At 35.3% G+C, this 13,570-nt stretch overlaps 1 protein-coding gene across 4 annotated transcripts in view; it reads left to right on the top strand.

Moving 5' to 3' along the window:
- The window catches only part of VPS13A (vacuolar protein sorting 13 homolog A), a 268,847-nt gene that overhangs the window by 109,616 nt on the left and 145,661 nt on the right, over positions 1 to 13,570 (top strand). For all 4 annotated transcript variants that reach the window (XM_078061570.1, XM_036103219.2, XM_036103220.2 and 1 more), the window contains exon 23: positions 1,882 to 2,020. In XM_078061570.1, the coding sequence (XP_077917696.1) occupies positions 1,882 to 2,020 (139 nt within the window). The remainder of the gene's footprint in view (positions 1 to 1,881; positions 2,021 to 13,570) is intronic.

Raw genomic sequence — 13,570 nt, forward strand, 5'->3', positions numbered from 1 at the left:
AAACTGGACAGCTATGTGTAAAAGAATGAAATTGGACCACTTTCTTAACAGCATGCACACAAATGAGGTCAAAATGAATTAAAGACCTAAGTATGAGACCTAAAACCATAAAAATCCTAAAAGAAAACGTAGATAGTAATCTCTTGACCCTCAGCCTTAGCAACACTTTTCTAGATTAGTCTTAAATTTTTTGAAGAGAATATCTTTGCTTCATTGTATTGCCTTTTCTCCTTTGTCAAAGACCAGTAGGCTGTATTTATAGAAGTCTACTCCTGTGCTCTCTATTCTGACCATTGATACCTTTGTCTGTTCTATTGCCAATACCAGTATCTTGCTTACTGTAGCTTTATAGTAAGCCTTGTGGTCAGGGAGTGTCAATCCTCCATCCTTGTTCTTCTCCTTCAGTATTATGTTGGCTATTCTGGATCTTTTACCTCTCCATTTAAACTTTAGAGTCATTTTGTCAATATTGATTAAGTAGTTGGCTGGGATTTTGACTTTCATTGCATTGAGTCTATGAATCATTTTAGGAAGAACTAACATCTTGAGAATATTGAATTTTAATATCCACAAATAAATATGGAGCAACTCTTCATTTATATTCATTTCTTCTTTGATTTCATTCATCAGAATTTTGCAGTTTCCTCTGTATAGATCTTGTATATATTTTGTTAGATTTATACCCAAGTATTACATTTTTTGGGTGCTTATATAAATGGTATTATTTTTAATTTTTAAATTCTACTTGTCCATTCTATGTAGGAAAGCAATTGACTGTTGCATACCAACCTTGTATTATGCAGCCTTGGTATAAGGGCTTATTAGTTCTTGGAGTCTTTTTTTTTTTTCTCTCTTTTTAGATATTCTGTATAGATGATCATGTCATCTGTGAACAGAATCTGTATACCTTTTATTTCCTTTTCCTGTCCTGTTGGATTGGCAGAAACTTCCAGTACAGTGTTGAAAAGGAATGATCAGAGAGACCTCTTTGCTTTGTACCTAATCTTAGTGGGAAAACTGAGTTTCTTACCATTAAATACAATAGCTGTAGGTTTTTTGTTGATACTCCTTATCAAGTTGAGGAAGCTCACCTTTATTCTAGTTCATTGAGAGTTTTTATCATGAACAGGTGTTGGATTTTGCCATGCATCAATTTATATGATCATGTAATTTTTCTTCAGTCAGATCTGACTTTTAAACATAATTTAGATATATTATCTCTTAGAGAAGTTATTTGAACTTGCTAAGCATTAGTTTCCTGTTAGGAACCATATATATATGGGAACTTATAAAAAACAGAGAGCAGAAATTGGTTGTCTACCTTATAGGCTGTGAGAACTTATGATAATGCATATCAGTGCTTTCCTTAATGCCTATCTTGTAATAAACAATAATTATTGTCAGCTGTATTGGCAACTAGTAAAGGGATAATAAACATAATAACATTAGACAATAAATCTCTGAGGCGCCTGGGTGGCTCAGTCAGTTAAATGTCTGTCTTAGGCTCAGGTCATAATCCCAGGGTCCTGGGATCGAGTCCTGTACCAGGCTCCCTGCTCAGCAGAGAGTCTGCTTCTCTCTCTACCCCTCCCCCTGCCCGTGCTCTCTCTCTCTCTCTCTCTCAAAAATAAATAAAATCTTAAAAAAAAAAAATCTCTGAAAAATAATGAGTCTAGTTCACCTAATGAGATGGGTCGGTAAGGCCAAATAGAAATTTGAATGGAGATTGTGAAATGTCTTATGGACTATGTGGATAATTTTTTGAGCTTAAAATTGCATTCTATTATTTTTGGGTATATTAAGGGGAACAATTGTGTTTTTAATTAGTACACTTAAATCAGAATGAAGTTTGCTTTAAATGATTCCTGTTTTTTGGAACAGATTCAAGATTTTTGGAAAGTTACCACTGATTTCTTTACGAATCTCAGATAAAAAACTGCAAGGAATTTTGGAATTGATTGAAAGCATTCCGAAACCCACACCTGCAACTGAAACATATGCCCCTGCCAAACCATTTCAGGTAATATTTTTGCAAAATTGATAAAAGTACAAATTAAAGAAACTTGACAACTTTAGCCACAAATTTTGGGTAAAACAATTTAATTCATTTTCAGGAGAACTTAAAAATTACAATTAGGGCTACCTGGGTGGCTCAATTGGTTAAGCATCCAGCTCGATCTCAGCTCAGGTCTTGATCACAGGATTGTGAGTTCAAGCCCCACAATGGCCTCTGCTAGACATGGAGCCTGCTTTAAAAAAAAAAATTGGGGCACCTGGGTGTCTCAGTTGGTTAAGTATCCAACTCTTGATTTCGGCTCAGGTCATGATCTCAGGGTTGTGAGATTGAGCCCTCCATGGGGCTCTGCAGTGGGCCTGGAGCCTGTTTTAAGATTCTTCTCTCTCCCTCTCCCTGCTGCCTTCCCCACCCCGTGTTACTCTCCCCCTCTAAAAACAATTTTTTTTTTTTTTTTTTACATTGTAAAAGAGAAAATGATGAAAGAGTAAAAGGTACAAATAGTAAAGAAAGTTATGTGATAAGTCTGCTTTTCTTCACTTTGTCTGGCTTGCAGTCACTGTCCTTAATGGTAACACTGTTAACCACTTCTCTAGTTTTCCAGAAATGTTTATGGCATATACTATGGCATGCTCATGTGTGCATATATACATATGTACTCTTAAGTTCTTAAAATTTACACAAATTGTATCATTATACTTACTGTTCTGAATCTGTATTTTTTCACCATTATCATATTTTATATACCTTAGGTCTTCATATTAGCACGTATAGATCTACCTTTTACTTTTCAGAGCAATATAGTATTGAATTGTGCAAGTGTACTGTCATTTGCGTAACATAATCCTCTTTTGATGAATATTGATATTGTTATGAGTGCTCACAGTTATAACCTACTGCTTTCAGCTTCCTTGTACATATATTTGGGTATATTTTTATCCACTGGATAAATTTGTATAAGTGGAATTGCTCAGTGAATTTTACATTTTCATGAACTTTGCCAAATTTTCTTTTTTAAATTGAGTACTAATCTATAGTCCCACCAGCAGTAAATGAGTGTTTGTTTCTCTGTTCTCATTAGTCGTAAGTATTAACAATTTAAAATTTATTAAATGAAAAGTTATATTCTGGTTTTGATTTGCATTTACAAGTAACATAGGGCTTCTGTTCATAAGTTTAGTGGGTGTTTGACTTTCTGTTTTTGAAAACTATGTCTTGTGTTGTGTTGTGGAAGGAAATTGTTGCTTTTTGTTCTTTACAAACATTTTTTTGTTTTTTCTTGGATTCATTTTTGGCATGCCAAAGCTTTTGCTTTTTACATATTCAGAGTTATTAAGGTGTGACGCCTGGGTGGCTCAGTCAGTTAAGCTTCTACCTTCGGCTCAGGTTATGATCACAGGGTCCTGGGCTCAAGCCCCCCATCTGTCGGGTTTACTGCTCAGTGGGGAGCCTGCTTCTCCCTCTGCCTGCCTCTCTCTCCCCCTCTCTTTCTCTCTCTCTAACAAATAAATAAATTAAAATCTCGGAAAAAAAAAAGATTAAGGTTTTCCTTCATGATTTCTGTTTTATTTTATGTACCTTATTTCTTATGAAGAAAATTTCAAAAAGAAAATATCCATTTGTGGCAACTGGGTGGCTCAGTTGGTTAAGCATCTACCCTCAGCTCAGGTGATGATCTCAGATCCTGGGGTCGAGTCCTGATCAGGCTCCTTGCTCAGCGGGGAGTCTGCTTCTCCTCCCTCTGCCCCTTTCCACTCTCCCCACCTTGTGCTCTCTCTTTCAAATAAATAAAATCTTAAAAAAAAAATTCACTCATGTTTTTCTCCTTTTTAAAATTTTGATTTCTTTTCACGTTTAACTTTTTTTCTTTTGAAATAATTTCAAACTTATAGAAAAATTGTAAAAATAGTATAAGGAACTTCATAAAACCCTGTGAGAGTAAGTTGCTGACATGTTATACCATAACCCTGAAAACAGTAGTGTTTTGTAATATTTTTTCATAATCTGTTGCTGAGCTTTTAGTTAACAGTTACTTTTGAAGAGCAGAGTTTTTAAGTTTTGATGAAATCCACTTTGTCAGTATTTTCTTTTATGGATGAAACTTTTTATTATCTCTGAAATCTCTGCTTAACACAAGATCAAGGTTTTTCCTGTGTTTTATTCTAGAAATTTTGTAGTTTTAGGTTTTATGATCCATGATCCATTTTATGTTAAATTTTTATGTGGTGCATGTGATGAATTACTCTGTTTGTACATTTGTATTTTTAGTTATTTTAGTTTCATTTGTTGAAAACACTTTCTGTCTCCATTGAGTTGAGTCTGTTTTTTGGCCCTTTTCTACTTCAGTGATATTCCTTTGATTTTTATCTATCCTTTTGCTGATACTATAATGTCTTACTTACTACATGGCTTCATGGTAAATATTATGTATGTATGTGTGTATGTATCTCCTTTTTCAGATGTTAAGGAGAATTTTTCTGGGACCGTCTTGTGAGTCTGGTTCTTCCATCAGTTTTATGCTATGTTGATGGCACCTCTGAGTCCTTTCTGGCATAATATATATTGTATTTTACATTTTTATATATGTTTCCTTCTTAAATGCTTCTAAGAGAAAGTACTTGGGTAAATGTTAGGTTCATTCTTAGTTATCACTGAAGCCTAAGAGGACTCTTGTCTCTCCCAACCCCTGGACTTAATCTGTATATCAAAAGGCTGTTGAACCTATGATCTATACTAGATGTTCTTTTTAAAATCAAATGCCTATATAAAAATAGGCTGAGAATAACTATATAATACATCTTACACTGAATTTCTGTTATGTGTCAGGCCACACATTTGGCTAAGGATTACTACATAAGGTCATCTGTTAATTATTTATATTCAACACCTAGCCCAGCACTAGATTTTGCATATTTTTATCTTTAATCCTTATCACAATCCAGCAAGTTAAGTATTAATATTAACAGTTATTATTTTGCCCAGGAAACAGACTCTTAGGTTAAATACTTTGCTAAGATGATAAAGTTTGTAACTTTTAGCTTGCAGAGCCAAATTTTGAGTTCAGGTTTCTTTTTCTCTCTTTAAACAAATCTTACAGCCCTACAGCTGACATTCTTTTTGCTGTTTTCATGCTGCTTTCTGTATAAATGATATCCTAACCTGCAGGGGCTTTATTTTCCACTTTCTCCCAATTTCCTAAGAAAGTTCAGTACAAAACACTAGATCATTACTAAGAGTTTTAATTTAACTTGAAGGGGTTTCATAGGTCAGATAAAGAAAAGTTTTTTAAACAAAGAATCACCCCTTCACAAGTCTGAAAGATTTTAACACCTAAATATCTCTTGAAGCTGGATGTTCCTGTCCACTTCGTGTAATAGATTTTACTTTTTTTCTTAATTTTTATTTCAGCTTTATTAAGGTACAATTGACAAATAAAACTATAAAATACTAATGTGTACATTGTGGTGGCTTAGTATGTGTATATGTTGCAAAAGGATTTCACCTGTCTAGTTAATTAACACATCCATTACTTCACATATTTGTTTTTGGTGAGAACATTTAGTTCTACTCTCTTAGCAGATTCCTGTTATTTAATACAGTGTTGTTGACTGTAGTCAGCATATTTTACATTAGATCCTTAGCCTTACTCATCTCAGAGCTGAAAGTTTGTATCCTTTTACTAACTGCTCCCTATTTCCTCCACCCTACAGCTCCTGGCAACCACTTCTCTACTCTGTTGCTGAGTTTGACCTTTTTGTTGTTAGATTCCACATATAAATGGTACTGTGCAGTATCTTTCTCAGTCCAGCTTATTTCACTTAACATCATGCCCTCAAGTTCCATTCATGTTGTCACAAATGGCAGGATTTCCTTCTTTCTCATGGTTGAGTAATTTACATTATATATATAAATATATGTGTGTATATATATGCTTATATATTGTATATAAATACCATGCTTTTATCCATTCAAATGTTTGATGGACACTTAGGGTAGTTTCCCACATCTTGGCTATTGTGAATAATGGTGCAGTGAATATGGGAGTGCAATCTCTTTTTGATATCCTGTTTTCATTTCCTTTGGAAAAACCAGTTAAGTGAGATTACTGGATCATATGGTAGTTCTAATTTTAATTTTCTGAGGAACCTCCCCACTATTTCCTTGGTGGCTGCACCAATTTATATTCCCAACAGTGCACAGGAGTTCCTTTCTCTCCACATCCTCTCCAATACTTGTTACCTGTTGTCTTTTTTTTTTCTTTTTTCCAACTTTTTAAAAGATTTTATTTATTTAGGGGCTCCTGGGTAGCTCAGTCGTTAAGCGTCTGCCTTCGGTTCAGGTCATGATCCCAGGGTCCTGGGATCGAACCGCATCGGGCTCCCTGCTCAGCGGGGAGTCTGCTTCTCCCTCTCCCACTCCCCCTGCTTGTGTTCCCTCTCTCTCTGACAAATAAATAAATAAAATCTTTAAAAAAAAAAAGATTTTATTTATTTATTCATGAGAGACAGAGAGAGAAGAGAGAGGCAGAGGCAGAGGTTGAAGTAGGCTCCCCGTGGAGCAGGGAGCCTGATGTGGGGCTCCATCCCAGGAGTCTGGGATCACGACCTGAGCCAAAGGCAGACGCTTAACTGACTGAGCCACCCAGGTGCCCTTTTTACAGGTTTAAAAACTTTTTATTTGAATATTAAAAATTGTGCATTCCAGTAATTAAAATCATTTGAACAGAAAAATGGTACTGTGGTTAAACCCCGTAAACCCCATTTTACAGCCTGTAAGATGCCTTGGGCCAGCTTGGTTTTTACTCCAGATTTCACTGTCCTCCCACCCAGCATCTTCCTTTACCAATATGCAAGTTCTTTTCCTTTCCTGCCAGCTAGCTGGCAGATGGGAGTGGCAGACCTAGCCTTGTCGTCAGTAGTTCTCAATTCTTTGATGTGAAAAGGATGCAGTATAGTCATTTAAATTCGATCCACCTCTTTGCATGTTACAAAGTTAAACAGCTTAAAGAAGTAAAATAAGACAATGTTTGTAAATGTACAGTGCAGCGTTGGCAGCACATGCCTCATTGTGATTCTCTTGCTTGCTTCTCCTGTTCATTTGTTTCTCTTGTATTTCTGTCTTCTTCATTATCGATGTATTGAATTTCTCAATATCATCCATATCAGGTTTGTCAGACATGGAAGAGGAAGCAGAGAGTGGTGCACAAGCAAATGAAGTCTGGTCTGTGCGGTAGCCACGCTGGGTCTGTTGTCCTTTTGATCATGGCCATCCTAACAGATTTCGGCTGATACCTCATCATTGTTTTGATTTGCATTTCCCTTATTAGATGTTGGGCATCTTTTCATGTGTCTGTGGACCATCTGTATGTCTTCTTTGGAAAATGTACATTTCTATCTTCTTCCCGTTGTTTAATTGAATTGTTTGTTTTGCTGAGTTGAATGAATTCTTTATATTTTGGATATTAATCCTTTATCAGATCTATTATTTGCATATATTTTCTCCCATTCAGTTCATTGCCTTTTCATTTGTTGATAGTTTCCCTTGCTGTGCAGAAGTTTTTTAGTTTGAGGTGGTCCCACTTGTTTATTTTTGCTTTTGTTGCCTTTGCTTTTGATGTCAGATCCAAAAAGTCATTGCCAAGATTGCTATCAAGGAGCTTACCTGCTTCTGTTTTCTTCTAAAAGCTTCATGGCTTCAGGTCTTCCATTCAAGTCTGTAATCCATTTTAAGTTGATTTTGTGTATAAGATAGGAGTCCAGTTTTATTCTTTTGCATGTGGCTGTCTAGTTTCCCCAGCACCATTTGTTGAAGAAACTATCCTTGTTGTATATTCTTGGCTCCTTTGCCAAAACTTGATTGTTAATGCTTGGGTTTATTTCTGGCCTCTCATTTCTGTTCCACTGATTTATGGATCTGTTTTTGTGTTGGTGCTATACTGTTTTGATTACCTTACCTTTGTAATAGAGCTTGAAGTTAGGAAGTATGATGCCTCCAGCTTTGTTCTTCTTTCTCAAGATTGCTTTGGCTGTTCAGGGTCATACAAATGTTAGGATTATTTTTTCCACGTGTGTGTAATACACCACTGGACTTTTGATAGAGATGGCATTGAATCTGAAGATTGCTCTGAATAGTGTGAACTTTTTAACAATACTACTTTTTGCAATCCTTAAGCATGAAATATCTTTCCATTTGTGTCTTCAGTTTCTTTCATTAATGTTTTATAGTTTTCAGAGTACAGATTTTTCACCTCTTTGATTAAATTTATTTGTAGGTATTCTTTTTGATACAGTTAAAAATGGTAAATCTTGAAATCAGATAATGTGACATCTAAATTGTTTTCTTTTCCCAAATAGTTTCCACTAGTTCTTTCCCTATAATTTTTAAAATCTGCTTTTCAATTCTACAAAAAAATTCTGTGGGGATTTTCACGGTGATTTTATTGTATTATCAATTTGGGGAGAATTGACATTTTAACAATATTGAATCTTTCAGTCCATCAACATGATATATTTTTCATTTTTTTAGGTCTATTTAAGTTTTTTCATAAGTATTTTGTAGTTGAAATATACATGTGCTTCACATATTTTGTTGTTCTGTATCCCCTGAAAATCCACATATTGAAGCCTTAACCCTAGTACTTCAAAATGTCACTGTATTTGGAGATAGGGCCTTAAAAAGTGGTTAAGTTAATAAGAGGCCATTAGAGTGGGTCCTAATGCAGTCAGTCTGGCATCTTCATAAGAAGTAAAAATTCAGACACAGAAAAAGACACCAGAGATGCACATGTACCCAGAAAACACCATTGGGGGGGGGCACAACAAGGAGGTGGACATCTGCAAACCTAGAAGAGAGGCCTCAGTTAGAACAAATTATGTCAACACCTTGATCTTGGACTTCTTATCCTCCCAAAGTGTAAGAAAATAAATTTCTGTTGTTTAAGCCCTCCAGTCTATGGAGTTTTGTTACGACAGCCCTCGCAAACTAATACAGCTTTTGGTACCAGAAAGTGAGGTGGTATTGTAACAAATATGTTGTAGTGGGTTTAGAACTGGATAATAAGTAGAGTGTGAAAGAGTTTTGAGGCAAGATGATCCTTGTTATAAAGGGGGAAAGAACTTGGCTGGATTATTTTCTAGTGTGGAACAATGTAAGTGATGAACTTGGATATTTAATTGAGATTTCTTCTAAGCAAACTGTTCAAGACGTGGTCTTATTTTTTCCTAATTGCTAATAGTAAAATGCAAGAAAAGATACATTTTTAAGAAGGATTTGTGAAGCAAATCAGTAACAGGTCTTAAAGATTTGGAAAGTGCTAAACCTATCCATATGGCAAAAAATGGGAAAGTGTGTTATAGAGAGAAAACCAAGGGCATTTGCACAAAACACTTGATAAAGGACTTAAGGGTGTGACTCAGTGGCTCTAATCCATCATCTCAGCCGAAGCCAGGAATAGAGATGGGGCTGTACCAGCTGAAGTACTGCCAGCTTAGACTAAAGAGGGCAGAGCCAGGACAAAATGAAGAAGATCCCTTGAAGTTCGGGGATACTGCAGGGTGGAACAGTAGGGCCATCCAGCTGGGAACGTGCTTTATTCTTCTTCAGTAAAAGGGAAGAGAATAATCCCGAAGGTTATTCTGAGATCCACAGAGGTGCCACTACCAACATGGGCTCAAAAGGTATGGGTTTTGGGGGATAAAGTTCCCTCCTGGATTTCCGAGAATGGTGCCACTTTCTCAGTTTCAGTGGGTCAGGCTGCTACTACCCATGACTTCAGTGGCAGGAGTGTAGTTAGTCTTACCTTATTAGGAATAATAATAGCTGTAGATTTTTCCTACATGTTATTTCCCAGGTTGAGGGAAGTACTCTTTTTTTCTAGTTAGCTGATAGTTTTATTTGTGTCAGGAATATTTGTAGCATTTTATGTAATGCTTTTGCTGCATCTGTTGTAATCATACAGTTTTCTTCTTTATTCTTTTAATATGATGAATTACTTGTTTCTTGAATGTTAAACTAGCCTTGTATTCCTAATATAAACCTCCTTTGCTCAGGATACTTTTAGTACATTGTTGGATTTATTTGCTAATTTTTTGTTGAGGATTTTTGTATTTACGTTCATATAGGATCCTGGTTTATACTTGTTACGTGTTTGCATATAATATCAGAGAAAGTCCAGCCTTGTAAAATGAATTGGAAAAGTTTTCCCCCATTTCTTATTTTATAAGAAATATACTGTAAAGAGTAGATACTGTTTCTGTCTTAAATACCAGTGAAGCCATCTGTGCCTAGAATTTCTTTACTGAAAGATTTTCAAATTGTTTCATTTTTACAGGACTGTTTACAGTATCAGTTTATTCTTGCATGACCTTTGTAAGATTTTGTCTGTTAAGGAATTTGTTCATTTCATCCACAGTGTTGAATATGTGGAAGTAATGTTGTTCCTAATATGTCCTTATCCTTCAGATGACTTCAGGATCCATAATGATATTCATTTGTTATCTAGCACTTTTCAGATCCAGAATTTCTCCTTGAGTTCTTAAAATTTGTCTCTTCATTGTTTTCTCTTTGTTGTGACATCGTTGTTGGGATTTCCTTTAGCTCTTTCTCCGTGGTCCTTTTCAGCTTTCTGAGCATATTTGAGGCATTAAAAAAAAAAAAATCCTTTTGTAGTAAGTCCAGTGCCTTACTTCCTCCTGAATTGTGTCTGCTAATTTTGTCTGTGCATGGGGTGTCCTTACTTGTTTCTTTGCATAGATTGTCCTGTTTTGTAATCAGACAAAGGAATTATGAGAAAACTATAGAGATGTACGTTCATTAACATAGATGCAAAAATCCTTAACAAATACTACAACCAAATAGTATGACATATAAAAAGGATAATAAACTATAATCAAATGCATTTACCTTATGAAAGCAAAAATGGTTCACCAGTCGTTGCTATTAATCCATGGACTAAAGGAGAAAAAGTATATGGTCATCTCAATAGAAGAGGAAAAAGTATTGACAAAACCCAACAATTATTGATGATAAAAACTTTAAAAAAAATTTACTTGAGAGAGAGAGTGAGCGAGCAAGAGAGAGCCCAAGCGGGGGGAGGGGCAGAGGGAGAGAGAAGCAGACTCCCTGCTCACCGGGAACCCGACTAGGGGCTCGATCCCAGGACCCTAGCATCACAGCCTGAGCCGAAGGCAGATGCTTAACCCAATGAGCCACCCAGGTGCTGCAATGATAAAAACTCTTAACAAACGGGGAATAAAAGAGTTTCTTCAACCTGGTAAGGGACATCTAGGAAAAACCTATAGTTAGTATTGAACTTAATTTGAGAAAGACTGAATGCTTTCCCTGTAAGATCTGGAACAGTTCAAGAATGCCTTTTCTCACGACTTCTATTCAAGTTGATAGTGAATGTTCTAGCTTTTGCAAATAAATCAAGAAAAAGACAGAATTAGAAAAAAGAAGTAAAACTATCTTTATTTGCAGATGAAGTGATCATTCATGCAGAAAGTCCTAAGGAATGTAGAAAAATAACACTAGTAATAACAAGTTTGCGAGATACGTTATCAGTGTAAATAATTGTTTGTAAAAATGAAAAATATTCCATTCATCACAACACTAAAAAGGGCTAAATACTTAAGAAAAAAAATTAACAAAAGAAGTACAAGACCTGTAAACCTAAAACTGCAAAACATTCCTGAAAACAAAAAAGCCTAAACAGTGGAATGATATGCATAGCCAAGTATTGGAGGCCTGACCTCATTGAGTTGGCAATCTTCTCCAAACTCTGTAGATTTCTCACAACCTCAATCAGAATACAGAAGATTTCTCTCCTGGAAATTAACAAGTTAATTATAAAGTAATGTAAAGGACACATATTAGCTAAAACACTTTATTTTTAATGTGAATTCCAGTATAGTTAACATACAGTGTTACATTCATTTCAGGTGTACAGTATAGTGATTCAGCACTTCCCTATATTACTCCGTGTTCTTCCAAGATAAGTGTACTCTTAACCCCCTTCATCTGTTTCACCCATCCCCACTCCCCCATTAACCATCTGTTTGTTCTCTGTAGGTAAGAGTCTGTTTTTTGGTTTGTCTCTTTTCCTTTGTTTCTTAAATTCCACATGTGAGTGAAATTATATGGTATTTGTCTTTCTCTGGCTTATTTCACTTAGAACCATACTCTCTGGATCTATCCATGTTGTTGCAAATGGCAAGATTTCATTCTTTATTATGGTTGAATAATACTGCATTGCATGTATATACCACATCTTCGACGGACACTTAGGTTGCTTCCATAATTTTAGCCAAAACAATTTTGGATAAGAATAATGTTAAAGGTTTTCTAATACTTGATTTCAAGGTTTATTTTATAGCTACTTCACTAAAGAAAGTGGTTTTGTTTGGTATGAGAATAGACATACAGATCAATGAAGTAGAATAAAGCCTGGATATAAATGTACAATATAATACATGGTTAATATATATATTTGATTTCATACAAAGATGCCAACCCAAATAAGTGGGGGATATGTGATAGTTCTTTCAATAAATGATTCTGAAATAACTAGATTTCCAAGTGGGAAAAAAATAACACATGGAATTTAACTTGAAATGGAACATAGACATAAATGTAAATGCCCCAAAAGTATAGTTTCTTTACCAAAAAACATAAGAGAAAATCTTTAAGTGCTTGTGGTAGGTAAAGATGTCTTGGGATAAAGAAGCACAAATAAGAAAAATAAATTGATGACAATTAAAATTTTCTACTTTTTGAAGGACAGCTGTTAAAAATGAAAAAGGCAAGCCATCCAATTGCAAAAAACATTTGCATTACATAATATACAAAATACTTTATCCAAAATATATAAGGAGAGCAATAGCCCAATAAAACATGAGCAGACATGTGAAAAGGTATTTAATTTTATTACTCATCAGGAAAATGCAAAACAAAACCATTCTATCATTAATGTAGATGTAAAAAATTGCAGAACATTAAAAATTGAAATTAGGACAGCATAGTTCTTTTGAGGGGTATGCCTAATGATCATGAGTCCCACAGTGGAGGTTTCTGCACTGATAGTAATGTTCTATTCCTAGATCTGGATTTTGGGTGCGTGGGTGTGTTTTCTTTATGACAACTTACTGAACCTTATACTTAGTTAATGTATTCCTATGTAGTATGTTTCAGTAAAAATGTCTTCCCAAAAACAAATAGGATTTGGAGAGGGACAAACCCAACCCATGAACCTGTGTAGGACATGTAACTGTAACGCATTTGTGAAATTCTATTTAAAGCTAAGGTGAAATTGCCAGGAAGATTGCCAGAATTTAAAATGTCTGAAAACACTAAGCATTTATGAGGCTATGCGGCCATACAAATTCTAATCTGCTGACATTAGTTTAATGTGTTGCAACTACTTGTGAAAACAGTTTGATACTACTTAGTAAGGTGAACATGTGCAATTGCACTCCTTCATATATACACCATGGAAAATCTTACATATGAACACCTGGAGACATGTTCAAGGATGCTTATGGTGGCACTATGAGTAAAAGC

The sequence above is a fragment of the Halichoerus grypus genome, chromosome 14 (assembly GCF_964656455.1).
Source record: "Halichoerus grypus chromosome 14, mHalGry1.hap1.1, whole genome shotgun sequence".
In the NCBI taxonomy this organism is placed as follows: domain Eukaryota; kingdom Metazoa; phylum Chordata; class Mammalia; order Carnivora; family Phocidae; genus Halichoerus; species Halichoerus grypus.